Genomic DNA, 18491 nt, shown 5'->3' with positions numbered 1-18491 from the left:
ACATGATTAATAGTCGGGAGATATTTATGGATGATAGACACATTTATATTGTATTCAATGTATAGATCATATATGGTCTCGAGTTGACAGGCTTGTTTTAATGACGTAGATTAGAGGTTTAATCAATTACCGGGTGAAACAATTGTTTATGTTTGCTAGGGTAAGAGCAGAAACCATAAGTGATCGAGGCCACTGCCTACTTAAATGTTGATCTTTATTGCATGCCAGTATGGACACCACAGGGGTTGACAAGTGTTGCCATTTTGTTTTATTACCAGAGAAAGACCTCTTTAAGTATCCAAATTTCTTTAACAATACAACATTTCTTTAATCAATACCATTTTACAATTTTTACATTTAAATATATTGTATAAACTATCTATGTACAATGTATTTGATAAAGTCTTAAAAAACTATTTTAAAAGTGTCAAATCTATTTGTACCGATATGTGTGCCCTAATGATTCATAGATTTTCTACACTCTTTTGCAATGTCTAGATGAACTTGGTTATCTCATTGTTTTAGGTCAGGATTTAAACAAAACGCGTTAGATAAAAGAAGCTCCCTGTAAGATATCAGATTCATTCTAAATCATTGAAGTATTCAGATCGAAATGTACTGGAAATTCAGTTTTGTTTTTATGTGTCTTGCTATATCGTTCTTTGATCCAGCATACTCTGAATGGAGAGGGTAAGATAACATTTAGATAATGTATTGGCCATGTTGTTTTCTATACTTGTTTATGAAATGTGAAAAGCTATTCGCACATTTGTTGTCGAGAGTAATAAAAGTACATTTAAAATTGTTTTAATTATAAAACTAATAATAACTTAATATATCGAAGCATATATGCGTTGAAATACATTTGCAAGCACTGGAAAACATTTGCGCTGGATATAAGAACAATAGCGAAAGACAAAAATAAAAATATAAAAACAAAACGTACTTTCAGCTATGGTTTATTTTATACCATTAAATTTAAAATATTTATGTTGTACTTAAAAATCTTAAATAACATAAAATGTAGGGTATGATATACATTTGAGACAGGCATTTTACTTGGTGCATGATTTGTAATAGACTAGTATAAAAAAAAAAATTGAAATGATTTTTCAATAAACTGACCATATGCAGGTCTAAAACAGTTGTACAACATACTCGAGTTTCGTTTACATAATACTCATCAGTGATGCACACCTTAATAGGTATAAAGTAAGACAAGTGACAGGCTAGTCAGAGGTTGTTAATAATCCATGTATGTGCATGTTAGCTCATTACTGTTTGTTACTCAGTTGTGACCGATGTTGGGATTTGATGTTTTTTATGCTTTGTTAGATTCTTTTTCTCTCGATATTCCTTATGTATTATTTAACTTTATGTTTATATACCTCAATGAGTCAACCGTTTTATTAGTAGCATCTTACTTCTAATGACGCCTATATTATACAATGTATATATTGCAGAAATTTCTACACCAGGAAGTATGTCAGTTACTGGGGAACAAGACATCCGTGCATTAAGCGAACCTGGCCAGGAGTGTAAGACATACAACAATATTTAGATAATCATAATTATATTATGAGATGTGCCGTTGTCAGGAAGAAATTATTGTATAAGTAACCATATTTTTATTTCGCCTGAAAACCAGTTTTAAAAATGCTTTTAAACGAAACAATGAAAAGACAACAGTTGCGTAATATTCCTTAGCAACCGAAATACCTCATGAATGACCCAAATATGCAATTAATAGGTCTTTCCAAGTTTGATTGAAAACGTATACCCCAAACCAGTTATTTGAAGTATTAATCACAGACTAAAAATTTTCGGTTGACAATTAGACTTGAATTATAATCTTCGTAAATCTTTACCGTTGTGGTCTGCTGTTATACATACTTATTGTGTAAGCATAGAAAGAATCAGTTGTGTTTTGCATCCAATATGAAAAAGATACCTAATTAAGACTTTCTCAAAATGTCCTCCGGATTGCCATGAATTACAACAGCTTTTATTTTCCATGTTTGTTAATTGCTTTCAGGTCAAGATGAGAATTTACCAATTTTGTTTATTTTTCATTGTTAAAAACGTTTACTCAGGTTGAGAAAACTATTTTGTAAGTTACTAGACACAAAGTGAAATATAACAGGCTAGTAATGCAAAGATAAGTGCCATCTATTTTCGAGTCACAATTGGTGGTTAAATGTGAAAAGGCAAAATATTTGGACACAATAAAACAACACCAAAAACCAAAATAACCCTTTTAATTAGACGTAAAATGTTATCTTGGTTATTGGACTGTTCAGATAGAATAGTATTTTTAAAAGTTTACACTCTCTAGAACTGAATTGAATTGTTTGATGCAAAAGAAATAACCTCACGTTATGCGGGTTTTTTTTTTTTTTGCATTTCTATTTTTTACCACGTTTTATTGAATAAATAAAGAAATATCAGACTGTTATATATTGTTCACCACTTTGTAAACTGACAGTGAACAGTGATTACTAGTACATCGGATTTTGCATTAGGATTTGTCACTTAAAATCAAAAACAGAAACTAATGTGAATAGTGAATAAGAAGAATAATGAACTAGTTTACAAGGCAGATTTGTCATATAGTGTTATCTTCATCTTTACTTCGTATGATGATAGGTACTATCGAGCTGTACATTTCCATCATGCTGTGGTATAGGCATGGTTTGGTCACCTGTCTTTTCAATACTGGCTCTGTGTATGATAACTACAAAGGTTTCTTCTCCACTGTTCTCAATGCCATTGAAAAAGATTTAATTGATATAAGATCTGATGGTTTAAGTAACGATGCCAGTAATTACAAAGAACGGAAGGGAGGTTTCGAAATTTCGAACAACAGTTTCAACCTCTCTATAAATAATTCTCTACTTGGTGATGGCACTCCTCTCCAATATTACGCAGAGAAAAAGAAAGCTTTTTTGGAATTTCAATCGCCTGATGAACCCTTGTGTGATCCTACACAATCACATCAAACTGAAATATTCAGCCCGCGAAATAAATCTGATGGACTTGGCAGACCAATACCAGAATGTTATTCGAGGTAAATGAGGAAATAACAAAGTAATTCTGGATGTTAACTATAACAGGATAAGGAACACAGTTACCCAGGATGGGAGACACATCATAATATACCTAGGCCTGGGTCACTTTTTTTTTACCTCAAAGGCTTGGTCGTGCAATTGCAAGACAGGATAATTCATTAATAAATCCCACAATGCAGTAACAGTAATATTAATACATATATATATACACTAACATTGCGATGTTGAAAAAATTGTATACACATCTATAGATGATGCAAAATGCGCATGGAATAAAAAATTTAGTTTCTGAAGTTGTTATCAAAATATCTTAGATAAACAAATTAACACAACTTGAATCACTGAATACGGGTTACGGATCAACATGTTAGACGATTACAATAAATGCCAAAAGTCGGTAAGGTGTTAATACCATATCACGGTCTCTTGACGCCTTCGTGGTCGAGGTTGAACGCATCGTACTAATACTACGACATCACGATCGTATATATAGTCATTGTGTTGCATTCGTTCGTCTTGCGAGTAAACATCGTAATACAAATTCACATGTTTGTGTTGCCTTCTTATGTGGTTCGGTGTCAAAGTGTGAACTTCTGTTGGCTTATTATTGCTTCGGCTAATGATTTTAAAATTCCATATTCGTATGGTCATCTGGTGCCTCTTTCGGGACAATGTGACGCGTGCTTTAGTAATATATCCCACCGACGTACATATTGTAAACAACTAACAGAGGCAGAGGATGCGAGGCAAATATCTATTCCTTGCTGATGTAATGTTTTTTTATTTTTTGTAAATAATACCCAATTGTAATGGCTTTATTTTGATTTAGTTAATTGAACATTGGCCGATAAATAATCAAAAGCATTGTGGGGTGTACTAAACAAATGACTTCAACCTGTTGTTTTTGCCGAAAGTCCCGTTTAAATAGAAATGTAACCAACGACGTGACGTTATTCTTTCATTTTAAATTGAAAGAAATATTAGCTTGTAATAACTCCTTTATGTGTTTCCTACATTACTCAGACGGTAATGCTGGGTTCGCATAGTGCTGATTACTGCTCCCGTTTGAGATCAGACAGCACTAAAAAGCGAAAAATAAAAAAAGTCGGATTACTATCCTCAATGATCCGGAATGTCCTAGTAAATGTAGTATTGCCTGAACGCTGTAGTTTACGTTCGGAACAGATTCCTGCAGATCTGAGAGGTTAACAAAACATCCCCGACAGTAAGCTGCGTTTCGTAACATTCAGGAAATATCATCCGATTTTGTCTAGTCGGATCATAATTGTGATTATGTCGTGACAGATTCTGCGGTATCGGATCAACATCGTGACAATGTTCTGTGTTTTCAGCCGGATTTGTTCAGATTGTATCCCGAAGGCTAACCGTGTTTGACGAAAGCGTTCCAGAACAGTCCCGTTATTAATACGAAAGTCGGCAATAATACCCTCGTCTGAATCCCGACAATTACAGACCACGATACGGCTGAGTGCAGACAAATGTGTTACAGGAGACTGTAATAGGATTGCGTTCCGACAGTACCTGACCATCCCAAATATGGTGTCAGTTTTCTAACGGATGTCTGCCGTCGGCGTTGGTTCACGGTCTGGACACTGTCTGGTCCCTGTCTGATGTCTGTCGGATCACATTCAGCAGAATCGGCACACAGTCGGGATAAATGCGGTCCTTTAAAATCATGGGAAATATGCAAATCGGATTAGAACCAGATTCAGAACAGTTCGGATAGAAACGTCTGTACTTGGACGCTTCCTGAACAATATCTCATTTTTGTTGTGATTAAATAAATGTTTTTACAAATTGTAATAAAAGTTTGAATTTTCAGCCACAATTTACAATATCTTGATCATTCTTTTAACAAATATTTATCGGAAATGCTCCTAAAAAAGGACGGCAGTAAAAATCGTGAATAAATGACCCCAGCTTATATATTTTTTAAATCAATCTTATATTACCTAATGCATACAACGAGCACTGGACTGAGAAACCTATTAATCGAATAAGAGTCTGAGGGAATTACGATAAAACATATTAATGGGTTGAAAGAAAACCGCTTTTCTTAATTTTTCATCAGAAAAGCTAAAACACATACAATTCTTAAAGCAAGCGTAACTATCTTTTAAAATACATATTCAGCTATATTATCTGAGGGATATAATACGCAAATCTTAATCTGTGAGCGTCGGAACACTAGTTTGGTATAGTTTTTAAATTCAACTAAAAAAGATTTGACACACATGCAATATTTTTTTATGTCATTCAAATTGTGAACGATTAAATGGTGTGCTCGTATAATAGCAATCTGACAACGGTATTATTGAGGTGTTAGAAAATAAGAAACTTTTTTTTAAAATAATATTAATAATATACTAAATATACGCTAGAAACAGCGCTATCACTTATGCTATAAACTATCTTCCGCTAAATTTTAATATAACTTTTATTAATAATTATTTGTATTTAGTTGCTGGAGCTACGGAACTCAACATTATCCAGTATATGGATATCAAACGTTATGTAGCAGTGGATGGAGGCATAACGGCGATCATAACTGCAATATAATTATAGGTGAGTTCTTTGTACTCTAAGATTTTTTATTAAATTGCCAGATCGTACGCGTCCCACTTATTTATCAGTTGCCTATTGGTTTTTAAATTTTTATGACATTTTTAATACATATTGTACGTACATCTTAGGCTATTGTGGTTTTGTTTATGTTATGGAAAAGATACCAGACGGACATTAAATCTCATAATCGAAATAACACTGACAATGCCGTGGCTTGAAAAGAATAAAGACAAACAGACAAACACTAGCACACAACACACAACATATAAAGTTTAATACGACGCGAAGACACGAACCCCAACAAAACATTGGGTGATATCAGGTGCTACCAGAAAGCAAGCATATTCTGCAAAATACGTGGCACTCGTCGTGTTACTTCTGTTAGTACATACTGGGTTAGAAATCATGTCAGTATGTCCCTTTCGTGAAAGGGGAACAGGATTGTAGTTACATGTACGTATACGATATAAGGAACATATCCGCTATCAACTGTGAAATGGATATTCCATAAAGGTCAACCAACTGGTGATGGCGTACGTAAAATTTACGAAGGGATTATTTCAGCTTCACAATTTGTAACCCTTTTATAGTTTTCTTGTGAGCACTCAGCAGCAACCGTGTAAGTGTGAGTCTTCTATAACAATATAAACCAATTAGATGCATACAATGTTTTAATAAATCACAGAATGTAACAATTTATTAATATAACTCTTCATGTTAAGTACGTAGCTTTCAACACGCGTTTTTGACATAAAAACATCCCCCCCCCATAATAAAATAAAAAATAACTTACAAATATGCATCATAAAGGCTCGTAGAATGAAAAGTTCTACCTTTAGCCAGAAAAGGTTTCAGTTTTCATCTTATCATCATACATGTAATTACACATCATTTGAGTTTTAAAGATAAGAAGTAGGCAACAAAAGAAAACTGGATGTACAGACATGTCTTTTACAGGTATACGGCGATTGAAACACACAATCATCATATTTGTTTTAAATATGTTTTCCCAACATAATTAGTTTCAGACAGCCCATATATTTCGACCAGTTCCTACTTACCATAAAAGTAAACTGAATGTTCAGGATTCACAGAATGTGACCTTGTATACACTCATATTCTCTTTTTATTTCTTGCTACTTCACAGACATATTGCAAATATTCTGAGTGATTTTAGTCTCTCAAACATACTTGAGGGAAAATAACCTTGAAAAGGGGCTTTATCGTGAAAATAAGAAGGAATAGCACGTCATACAATATGGATTGTGGAGCGTTTTTTTCAAATTTTTCCTTCTTTTGTCCAATATTGGTCAATGAAAGAAAACTGTTGAGTTATCTTGAAGAAGTATCTAGTTATAAGTAAATGAAATATTTTTTGATGGAGAAACAGAAAATTATTTAATTAAAAGGAAACCATAATATGTAACTCTCTGGAACGTGGCGTAAACTTAAATTTTGCGCCAATTCTAAATCCTGATATCTATGTTGTGTTTATTTACACTAACTGGGTCGATGCCACTGCTTTTGGATCCCCCCTCCCCCCGTTCGTATCACCAGTCCAGTAGTCAGCATATCTATGTTGACATGAGTTATCGTTGATGTGGTCATATTAATCAATTAACTGTTTACAAAACTTTGAATCCTTAAATTACTAAGACTTTTCTACATGAGGATTATATTACCTTAGCTGTGTTTGGACAACTTTTTATGAAGTTTTGGTCCTATATGCTCTTCAACTTCGTACTTAAATTGGCCTCTTGAACTTTTTTTAATCGGGTGTCACTGGTGAGTCTTTTGTACACGAAATACGAGTCTGGCGCAAATACCAAATTCCAATCCTGGTATCTATAATGAGTTTATGATACCTTATCATAGTAGATGTCGTCTTACATTTTACTAAATGCCTCACCAACTTATCAGTTATAAAATTGAGAATGGAAATGGGAATGTGTCATAGAGACAACAACCTGACAATACAACAGAGAAATGCTTGCAATAACGGAAAACAAAAAGCTCTTGTCGTGGTTATTGTCTTTTATACAGTGATTTTTTATGTAGTAATAAGACACTCGTGCAATATACTTTTATATTTGAAACAACTATAAGTTCCAATTTTACAAAGACTACTTTTGAAACACATGTACAATGGTGATATTACACCTTTACCACTACTGAAAAATATTAACAAACCAATTCATGGTACCACTACTAAACAATATTAACTTACCAATTAATGGTATCGCTACTAAACAATATTAACATACCAATTATTGGTATCACTACTAAACAATAACACCCTGTATAACCCCGATACAGATGAAACCGGACGTTGACGCGTTCGAGTCGAGCACACCGTATAGCACTGGGGTCAGACAGTATGGAAATCATACTTTTAAAGACAATCCAATATCTTTTCTTCGTATATTTGGCGCCAATATATTCTTTGCAATAATACTCATGAGTTACTAAAAGGTTTTTAAAAAATGTGACATTTTTTTATACAAACATAAAAAAACGCACGACGATATCAATGATAAAACGTGCTTGGTATTTTTAAACATTCAAAACTTAATGTTTCTCGTACCTCATAGTTTTTAAAACATACATTTTTGAAAACTTCATAGTATAAATTAACAAACTTATAAAGATCGTTTGTTTATGTTGTATCTAGAAACAAACAAATACACGTTTTAAAATGTCTCTATTTTCATGTTGTGTACGCTTCGTTGTCATTACACCTTTTTATACTGTACGCTTCGTTGACAAAATATTGCGTTTGTCAATGAATTTTGCATGTATTAGATTATGTTTTGATATGATTATAACCAATATGCATGTTTGAAAATAATAATTTACCACCATAATATGCAGACAGCAACCCATAATGTAAATTGTATTGTCGAAAAACACTTGGAGTAAATTTTTACATTTAAAAAAATCCTCATGTATACAAAAGTGTGAATTGGTAGGAAAATACAATAACTCAACAGATGCAACTATGACAAAGCACACAGATACTACGGGGCGCCGAATGGGACTCTTGTGGTTTTGTACTCAAAATTCAATTTTGTACGGACAAAAGTGACTTTTGTTCAACAAAAATGAGTTCAGTTTAACAAAATTTGTATCATACTACAAATTTGAAATTTTGTCATACAAAGTTATCTATCAGCGGACAAAAGTCACTTTTGTCATGACAAAATTCATTTTTGTTACACAGACTTGACTTTTGTTACCTAATTTGAAAATTGAGCGACAAAAGTCAATTTTGTATTTAAATTAGTTTAGTTTGGTTTCTGTGAACTAATTTGCATACAAAATCGACTTTTGTTACACAAAATTGACTTTTGTTACACAAAAATTTCTTTTGTTACACAAAATTGACTTTTGTTACACAAAAATTTCTTTTGTTACACAAAATTGACTTTTGTTACACAAAATTGACTTTTGTGAGACAAAATTGACAAAATTGACTTTTGTCTCAACAAAATTGACAAAATTGAATTTTGTCTCAACAAAATTGACAAAATTGAATTTTGTCTCAACAAAATTAACAAAATTGAATTTTGTCTCAACAAAATTAACAAAATTGTCAATTTTGTTTCAACAAAATTAACAAAATTGAATTTTGTCTGAACAAAATTGATTTTTGTCTCACGAAAGTCAATTTTGTCTCACGAAAGTCAATTTTGTCTCATAAAAGTCAATTTTGTTGTTACAAAATTGAATTTTGTCATCACAAAAATGAATTTTGTCGTCACAAAATTGACTTTTGTCTCAACAAAATTGACAAAATTGACTTTTGTCTCAACAAAATTGACAAAATTGACTTTTGTCTCAACAAAATTAACAAAATTGACTTTTGTCTCAACAAAATTAACAAAATTGACTTTTGTCTCAACAAAAATGACATGACAAAATTGAATTTTGTCTCAACAAAAATGACAAAATTGAATTTTGTCTCAACAAAAATGACAAAATTGAATTTTGTCTCAACAAAAATGACAAAATTGAATTTTGTCTCACAAAAGTCAAGTTTGTCTCACAAAAGTCAATTTTGTCTCACAAAAGTCAATTTTGTCTCACAAAATTGAATCTTACCGTACACAATTGACTTTTGTGATTTAATTTCTATATCAGGTAACAAAAGTCAATTTTGTATGCAAATATGTTTATATTTGCATTCTTTTAAGACAAAATTGACTTTTGTCATGACAAATATGAATTTTGTCTACAAAAATGAATTTTGTCATGACAAAAATGAATTTTGTCATTACAAAAATGAATTTTGTCTACACAAATGAATTTTGTCATCACAAAATTGAAGTTCTCACAAAACAAGTCTGTAGCACATAGTTTTGTAAGACAAAAATGATTTTGTTATGACAGAATTGAATTTTGTACAAAACCACAAGAGTCCCATTCGGCGCCCCGTAGATACACACGTTCGATTTCTAATTTCATAGCATATTTGAAAGTGTTTACCATACAACAGTCAATGTACGGTTAGGTGGTGGGTTGGGTGCCCGCTAACATGTTTAATCCCGCCATATTATGTATGTGCCTGTCCAAAGCCAGGAGCATGTGATTCAGTGGTTGTATATATTTTTTTGTTCACACTTTTGTGCAAAAATTGAGCCGTTAGTTTTTTCGTATGCACTGACTACATTTGTTATTTCGGTGTGCTTAATAGCGGTGTGGGTTTTGTTCATTGTTAAAGGCCGTACGGTGAATTATAGTTGTTCATTTTTGTTTCGTTTGGTCTCTTGCGAAGAGCTGTTTCAATACCGCATCTTCTATTTGATATAGAAAGCAATCAAAAATAATCAATGGATTATAGGTTAAGCCTTTTGGCCTGAATCTCAGAGGCGGGTCCAAGGGGGTCATATATTACCATAGAGTTACATTAAGGCTCAAGAATAGGTGTATGCAAGGAACATGTAACTGATAGCCATCAATAGTAATACAGTTACTTTAATGTGAAGATATAAAGATGAAGAGACAACACTCAATATTAACTGATTTGCTTTCTTCAATTATGTTTTTGTGTTTGTTTAATTTTTAAGGTATAAAGATTATGCTTAAATTCCTCGAACATTACAGTCTTTCTACTGTGGTGCAAAAATCTAAATAATTGGTCAGGTCATTCTGGTTATTATAAACACCTTTAAAGTCTATATTCACCCATATGCATTTCATTCAAATTTTGATTTATTTCACAGAAGACCACAGGGACCATATTTATATTCCCCAGTTACCCTTGGCGTCATTGGTAAATTATAGGTTAGCAAAGCATCAATCACCAACCTAACCTTAGACATTTGCTGTGTTTCTTCTTTACTGTTGGTACTACAGTACAAACAATATATGGAACCTTTTATTTGTTTATGACACGCGTACTAATGGCTGATTGTTGACTGCTTAACGATCACTTGCAGATATGCCATGCATGTTAAGGATAGGCACAAAGTAGCAACACATACATGTAAGTCCTGTGAGGAGACCCTCCGGAATTACGTCAGGGACGTTTGGATTGCCACTGGATAAAATGATGTATATTTTATAAGGACACAAATAGTGCCTTTCAACAGGCTATTTATAGATCTCTCTTGAAGTTTTTGCAGGGGTTCGTACTGTGTAGTTAGCGTGGTACTCTCTTTACACGAGACATTGGATTTTATATTTCCATTCGGACAGGACGTGACTGTGTACTGTTACATCCCACACAACTAAATGGGTGGCCAACTTCAGTCAGTTTTTACTGCCGATCGGAAAAAGACCAAAGTGATCATAACTTATAGTATATCTCCCAGTCACCCTTCACCAAATTCTTTCATAAATAAAAAAAAAAACAATTGGCCACAATATAGAAAGTTTTGCTCTACCTGTTAAATCAAAACATCACTTAACATTATTACAATTTATGCACACTTATGAGAACTCATAATACCGTACATCCTCTCGATACTGTTCATATTTGGCATTGCACAAGTTCGTGCGTTTTATTACGTCTTTACCTAAAAGCGTAGGATATACTGATTAAAACACTTTGGATACACAATTTACTTCTTAGTTGTAATTCGCTTTGAAATAACTATCAGTTACTACAATTACTCCTTTGTCGATATTTTATGTATATGGTTTTTGTGCCTTGTACCGACATTTTGAGTTTAGTCAATTGCAACTGAACTTTTTTTATCATGTTGTGCTGTTACACCAGTGTTCTAGGTTAAGGAGAGGGTTGGGGCTCACATGTCTAAACCTGCCGCACTTTGTTTTGTCGGTCCGACGTCAGAATCCTGTAGTACATTGGTTATATAGATTTGTCATTTTTTTTTCTTCTTTACATAATTCATAAGTTATAAATTATTAACCGTTAGTTTTATCGTTTTTTTTTCAGTTTTTTTTTCATATCGGGGCCTTTTTTAGGCGACTGTATGGTATAGGTTTTTCTCATTGTTAAATGTTGTACATTGGACTATAACAGTTTATACGCCAGCTTCATTTAAACTTTGATGGACAGTTGTCTCACTGGCCATCACACCACATCTACAAAGCTCCACATGTAAAAAAAAGTAATAAAAAAATTAAAGCAGTTGGAATGCCATCTATGGCATTCGGCAAATTAAGTTCAACGAGCTCCTTTATGTATGTCTGCTTTCGTCTAGGCGAATTTTGACCAACATCGGCATTTGGAAGAGCCTCAAATTGTGAAAAGGAAGTTATTAAAGTTTTAATGACTGTACTATACTTTTTGAAACTTTTTTTCCTCTGGAATATATTTATTAACTGTTCATTTCATCTGGAAAAACATTGAAAGTCTCAATTTTCAAAGGAAACATTCTAAGCAGATGTACGCGGGTTACATATTTTAATTTTGGCTTTGTATGACAGATATTTTAAGTTCAACTACTTTGACTAAGTTAACAGATAAACATTTACAATAAAATACAGAAAAAGGGTCGCCGACACCATCTCGAAAACCTTGACAAGAAAGTGTTTGCCACGGTTTTTGTCAACGAACTGTACAGTGATTATTTCAAAACGCACAACGAACGCGACATATTTGGTGGAACGAACAATACAGTCAGAGAAAATTTATTTTGTATGATATTGCGTTTATTCTAAGTTCTAGGGCACATTTGAAGGCACGTAGTAATTCAATGTATAGTTATTTAGTATTGCCTAAGGTATTAATACTCAAAGGTGTATGCACGAAAAGATATTCAGCATTGTTTACATCGTAAACCGTATGAAATTGCACCATGTCTGTGCGTTTTGCATCTAGCAGTTTAATCAAACGTTTTATACAATATCTAAAACTTACAACAACTGTATAATTGAATAAAAATACTAACATGCTCATTGACATATTTATACATACTCAAATAAGTTCTAGAGAGGCATTCAAAGTTATTGTCATCCCAAATGTTGTCCTGATTATCGCTTCGAACGCGTCAACGTCCGGATTCATTTGTATCGGGGTTATACGGGGTGAATAATAACATACCAATTAATGATATCACTACTGAACAATATTAACATTCCAATTAATCAGTGTATATAAAGTGCGAATCCAGCTAGTTCATTTTTACTGTTATATGCGGGTATGTCTATTGTAGAATAAAGGATCATGGGAAAACTGTATTTGTTTACGTTTTGAAAATATCAAGTTAAAGGATTTTAATTTAAGTTTTAACATATTTTCATTGTGATATGTCTTTATAATAAACAAACATAGCATTAAAGTTCAAATAAGTGTTATAAAAGCATCATAATATAGCATATCGATTATTGAAAGCGATCCATTTTAACTATAGATGCGATGAATTATCACTGTTAGTGCAGTCATTATTAATGTAGAATTTTCAAAGATGCGAGGAATTTTTATTGTAGAATTATGTGATGAATGCACTTGCAACAAATGAAAAAAAACTTAGTTGATGACTTTAGGATTTATGAAACATGTATTTTCAAATTGAAATACAAACTCCTCATTCATTCTTCATCAAATATATAGCTTTTCAAACTTGTAACAAAAGCGATTCTCAAAATGTCATATTGTATTCTTCAGATTACGTTTCTCCTTGATTTTAACTTATATAGGGAATCACTGGAAGGTGACAGCAGCGGGCCCTCTTAGGCAGTCAGTGGGCCCCTACTTATGAAAAATTCTAGATCCGCGAATGGATACTACCGCAGAGGTAAAACCATGCACATTTGGGTTATTGTACGCGAAATGCATGCTACAATTCATTTTCGTGATTTTACACCCTTTGGAACTCTATGTGGGCTATTTCAGCAACTAGGCAAAACAATCCCCAAACTAGATACACGGTTAGATTCAGCATGTCAACGAATTCCAAATATCTATATTAAAGGACTTTTGTCTATAAATTTGGACCCCACAAAATTGAAAAAGGGACCAAAAATATATAAAAAAATGCATGCATCGGATACATTTGTTCTTGAAGGCATGACTGCAACAATAGGATGAATATACAAAAATATCTTATTCTTGGGTCTCATTGGGGGGTTCTGATCCCGGATCCCACTTACTGTTTTGTCAGATTCCCGTATTCAGCTTATTGTTTTGTCAGATTCCCATATCCCGCTTATACTATGCAGTTCTAATTTTTATCCGAGTCCCGCTAGACTTCATTTCCCGTTTTTCACTACACAATCATTTGACTTTCACCTGTCACGCTTGCAAAAAATCGGCAATCCGGCGTGACGCTTATACCCAAATGCGACCCACTATTTTACTATATTTTGACTCATATTAAGCCCATTATAAATATATTAAAAAAGTAGCGTAGATTTTTTTATCCCTTTTTATCTCGTCTCCTTTCGTTTTTGAGCCATATATAGATGTCGTATGTGACAATGAGACAACTCTCCATCCGAGTCACAATTTATAAAAGTAGACCATTATACGTCAAAATACGTTCTTCAACATGAAATCTTGGCTCACACCGAACAGCAAGTTATAAAGGGCTCCAGTGTAAAACCTTTTAAACGGGAAAACAAAGGTGCAATCTATATCAAGATGTACGTAATTAGTAGTGAAGTGTCATGGAAATGGATAAGAAAATAAGGATAAAGATCCCTATACGCTTTATAAGAAACTAAATGGAATACATTTGAAATTAATGTTATTTCTATTGAATTTATTAGAGTGTTTTAAAACCAAACTTTCCTCCGTAAGTTAATTTTTATCAAATCTTTCTCTTACTTTATCTATTTTTTTTGGCAAGTCGGCTAAATTAAGGCTTTACAGCTAATTTCCTAATGCATGTAAAGCAAAACTTTGGTTGGCTTGCTTTGTTTGTATAATTGTTTATACAAACTTTGTAAATAAGATTGACATTTTTAAACAATATGAATAGGCATAGTTTAACCTGTATTTTTAATATTTGAATTAAATTGGGTGTTATCATAATGATTATCAAATAAAAAAAAAGCAAGCAAATCAACTAAAGTCTTGCTCTACATGCTTAAAGAAATGAGCTGTAATAGATAAAATAAAATAAAATTATACAGTGAAAATGCACCGCATATACAATAATAATGATTCGCTCCACAGTGAAAATGAAAGAAAAGTATCATTATTCGACAGTAAACATGACTAGCATTACGAAATCATCATAGTGGAATTTAGTTAAATATGAAGAAACTGAATGACAAAACATATTCTACGTTATACAACTTTAATAATTGTATTAAAATGAATATTTTTTACTGCAACAACATCTAACCTGTTAGTTATAAAGCACCTGCACGATCTGTTCGTGAAATGTCCTAAATATTCACCTATTTTGGTATATATTTCACAACTGGATGGCTTTAGGCGCGATAAAACCCCGCTCGCATCTCTTACTTTGTTTTTTTAGTATTATGTATTTCTGAACATATACATTTTAACTAATTTTCTTGATTTTCTTCAAAAATTAAAAAAAAGTTCGTCTGTTTATTTATCATTCTACAGTAGACATTTATGGCATATACAGTAAAAATGATATTTTAGGATCCGCACTTTACATACACTGATTAATAGTATCAGTACTAAACAATATTAACAAACCAATTTATATTGAAAGAAATATAATATACGTTTAAAAATATTCATTGACATGGACACATTAGTTCAATTATGAAAAAAATTATGTGTGCACCCAGGCAATTAAAATAGAAAGAAGGATGCATTGAAATGGTTTACAAACTTTAATGATGTTTGCATACTTCTTATTCTTAAGGGTGCGATAAGAATATATTTTTTTTAAACATTTAGAAATTATATTTTTTTCATTTTCGGCAGTTCTGATTATGGTATATTGTTTGAAACAATTCATAGGAAGGGCATATTAATCTCAATAATGTTCTCTTCTACGCAATGTTCTGCTTTCCATACCAAAGACTCTATATGATGCTATAAAAGCAGATAATAGTCATGAAAATTCTTTCATCTTAATTTTTATATAAAGATTTGGAAGAGAACTTTAAAGGGGGTTTAATTATGTCAACAGCTGATGCACAACTAGTAAATTGGCATTACTATTGTTGTGTTTATATCACATGGGTCAAAACAGTTTTCCAAACATCCATCTCTTTCTGATTGCTAGTTGCAAATTAAAAAACAAATGCAGGACGAACATCCAGATGGGCCAATGGCAACCTTGACGTTTTAATAAGTACTATATTTGAGTTAAAAAAACTGTTTTTCCAATCAGTTGCAAATTTCCAACCAGTTAGTACGGATAATGTCACAAACGAAATGTTGTTTTCTCTGACATCTGTTATATAATACTCATTTGATATACATGTAGCATTAATGGATCTCCTATTAGGGTCATAACTAATTGAAAAGAGTGAATGTTTGATGATATATAGTCAAATGCGTTTTGTTAAAATATACTTTTTCACTTTTACGTTGTTTTTTTTTGAAAATAATGTTTGTGGTGTAATTAGACCCCTCTACCAAAAGAATGTTTTGTATGCACATGTATAACAACAGCGGTTTTTAACTAATGCTATCATATAGGTTTGAACGTTGTTTTCAATATACACTTGTTAACATTTTTTCGTTTGGGCTTGTTTGATATTTGCCTTCTTGTTTTTGTGATCCGTTCACCCTATTTCGACTCATTCAAATTTCAAGAGTCTATTTTCAATTGAGGCAAAGTCGATTTCTTACATCACTGAAGAGACTGTCGAAATCCGGATATGGTGTACAAATGTTTGCACCTCATGTACCATATTTTCAGCAAGTTTCTTTTTTTCTTTTTGGTAATAAATTGATAATAAGACCATTTTTTTTAACATTTGGTAGTTTATTTGGCAATCGCCACTGACAGTCGTCATGGTTTACAAACATCGGTTGTCAAATGATGTGTTGTTAAAATATACTTTTTAACGTTATTGGTCTTTTGAAAAACGGTGTTTGTGCTGCATTTAGACCCTTCCACCAGAACATTTAATTTGCATGCACACGTATAAAAAAAATCCGGGTTTTATCCCACGAAAACATAGGTTTGAATATTATTTTAAATCAAGACTTGTTTTTATATGAATATATACTCTACTACAATGTCAGAACCTATTGTAGAAATTATTTTTGGTATACTTTACATTATGTATATATAGATAGAAATTTTGACTTGCATGTTATTTTGCTATAAAGATCCAAATCGCATTTATTGCAGAGACTGGTATTCGAAAGATTCAATCATATACATGTACCTGATATATACATAACTCATGTTATTTCAGATATTCCAGGAAGCACAACATACTCCATTGAAGAAAGTTCTCATGCAGGTTAACCAAGACAAGAGGTTCTCATGCAGGTTAACCAAGACAAGAGAAGACTTACAAAATGTTTGATACCACTTAATTTATGTAAACAGAACAGAACATATTGTTTATCATGATTTTTTCTTAGATTCAATGTTTTTTTAATAGATTTTTGAATGGATATTAATTTGGAAAATTCTAGCTATTTTATAAATTATTTATCTTTGTGTTGACTAAATGCTTAAATGGAAATTTTATAGAAATTTGACAATTCAGTGCTAGATAGATGTATGATAAATAAACTTATCATATGTACAAGGACTAAATATAGTATATACGCCAGACGCGCTTTTCGTCTACAAAAGACTCATCAGTGACGCTCGAATCCAAAAAAATTATAAAGGCCAAAAAGAGTACGAAGTTGATCGAAGAGCATTGATGATCAAAATTCATAAAAGTTTTGTCAGATACAGCTAAGGTAATCTATGCCTGAGGTAGAAAAGCCTTTGCTTTTCAAAAAAATAATAAATTTGTAAACAGTAAATTTATAAATATAACCACATCAATGACAATTCATGTCAGCCCAACAAGTGGTAACTACTGGGCTTGTGATACCCTCGGGGAAATACATCTCCACCAGCAGTTGCATCGATCAAGTGGTTGTAAATAAACTCATCATAAATACCAGGACTAAATTTAGTATATACGCCAGACGCGCGTTAAGTGCACATAATGCTAGCAATTATTTCTTTACAACAAGTTAAAAAGTAAGTATTTGGTTAAAACACTATAAATATGGACCAATTCAGGTACACTTTCTGCGATTGACTTGAGTAACCCAGCACGAGTTATTTTTATCAATGTAAGGTTGCATATGACTTTTTGTAAAAAATAAACGCTGGCTCATAATGAACAAACAAGTGAGTAATCTATGTTTCATGTTCATTGCACCATTAAGGTACACTACAGGGAGATAACACTGTTAAATCAGCTAAACGTTTTAATTACGTTGTGTTGTAAAGAGATTATTTAGCTTCTCAATGA

The 18491-nt window shown here is 32.5% G+C and overlaps 1 protein-coding gene across 1 annotated transcript; it reads left to right on the top strand.

Moving 5' to 3' along the window:
- The first annotated feature begins 508 nt into the window (after positions 1 to 508).
- LOC134693558 (uncharacterized) lies at positions 509 to 17765 on the top strand. Its single transcript, XM_063554399.1, has 4 exons — positions 509 to 690; positions 1464 to 1538; positions 5551 to 5654; positions 17424 to 17765. Exons 1-4 carry the CDS (start codon positions 614 to 616, stop codon positions 17474 to 17476), a joined length of 309 nt encoding a protein of 102 aa, XP_063410469.1. The 5' UTR covers positions 509 to 613; the 3' UTR covers positions 17477 to 17765.
- Positions 17766 to 18491: the final 726 nt, after the last annotated feature.

Source organism: Mytilus trossulus, chromosome 12 (assembly GCF_036588685.1).
Source record: "Mytilus trossulus isolate FHL-02 chromosome 12, PNRI_Mtr1.1.1.hap1, whole genome shotgun sequence".
Lineage (NCBI taxonomy): Eukaryota > Metazoa > Mollusca > Bivalvia > Mytilida > Mytilidae > Mytilus > Mytilus trossulus.
This window is presented reverse-complemented; position numbering and strand designations above follow the sequence as displayed.

What these genes read in the sequence shown, in the direction of transcription:
- LOC134693558 (XM_063554399.1), top strand. Translation starts at nt 614, where the DNA reads ATGTACTGGAAATTCAGTTTTGTTTTTATGTGTCTTGCTATATCGTTC. An exon ending in GCATACTCTGAATGGAGAGG is followed by an intron (nt 691 to 1,463) that starts GTAAGATAACAT and finishes TATATATTGCAG; the next exon opens with AAATTTCTACACCAGGAAGT. An exon ending in AAGCGAACCTGGCCAGGAGT is followed by an intron (nt 1,539 to 5,550) that starts GTAAGACATACA and finishes ATTTGTATTTAG; the next exon opens with TTGCTGGAGCTACGGAACTC.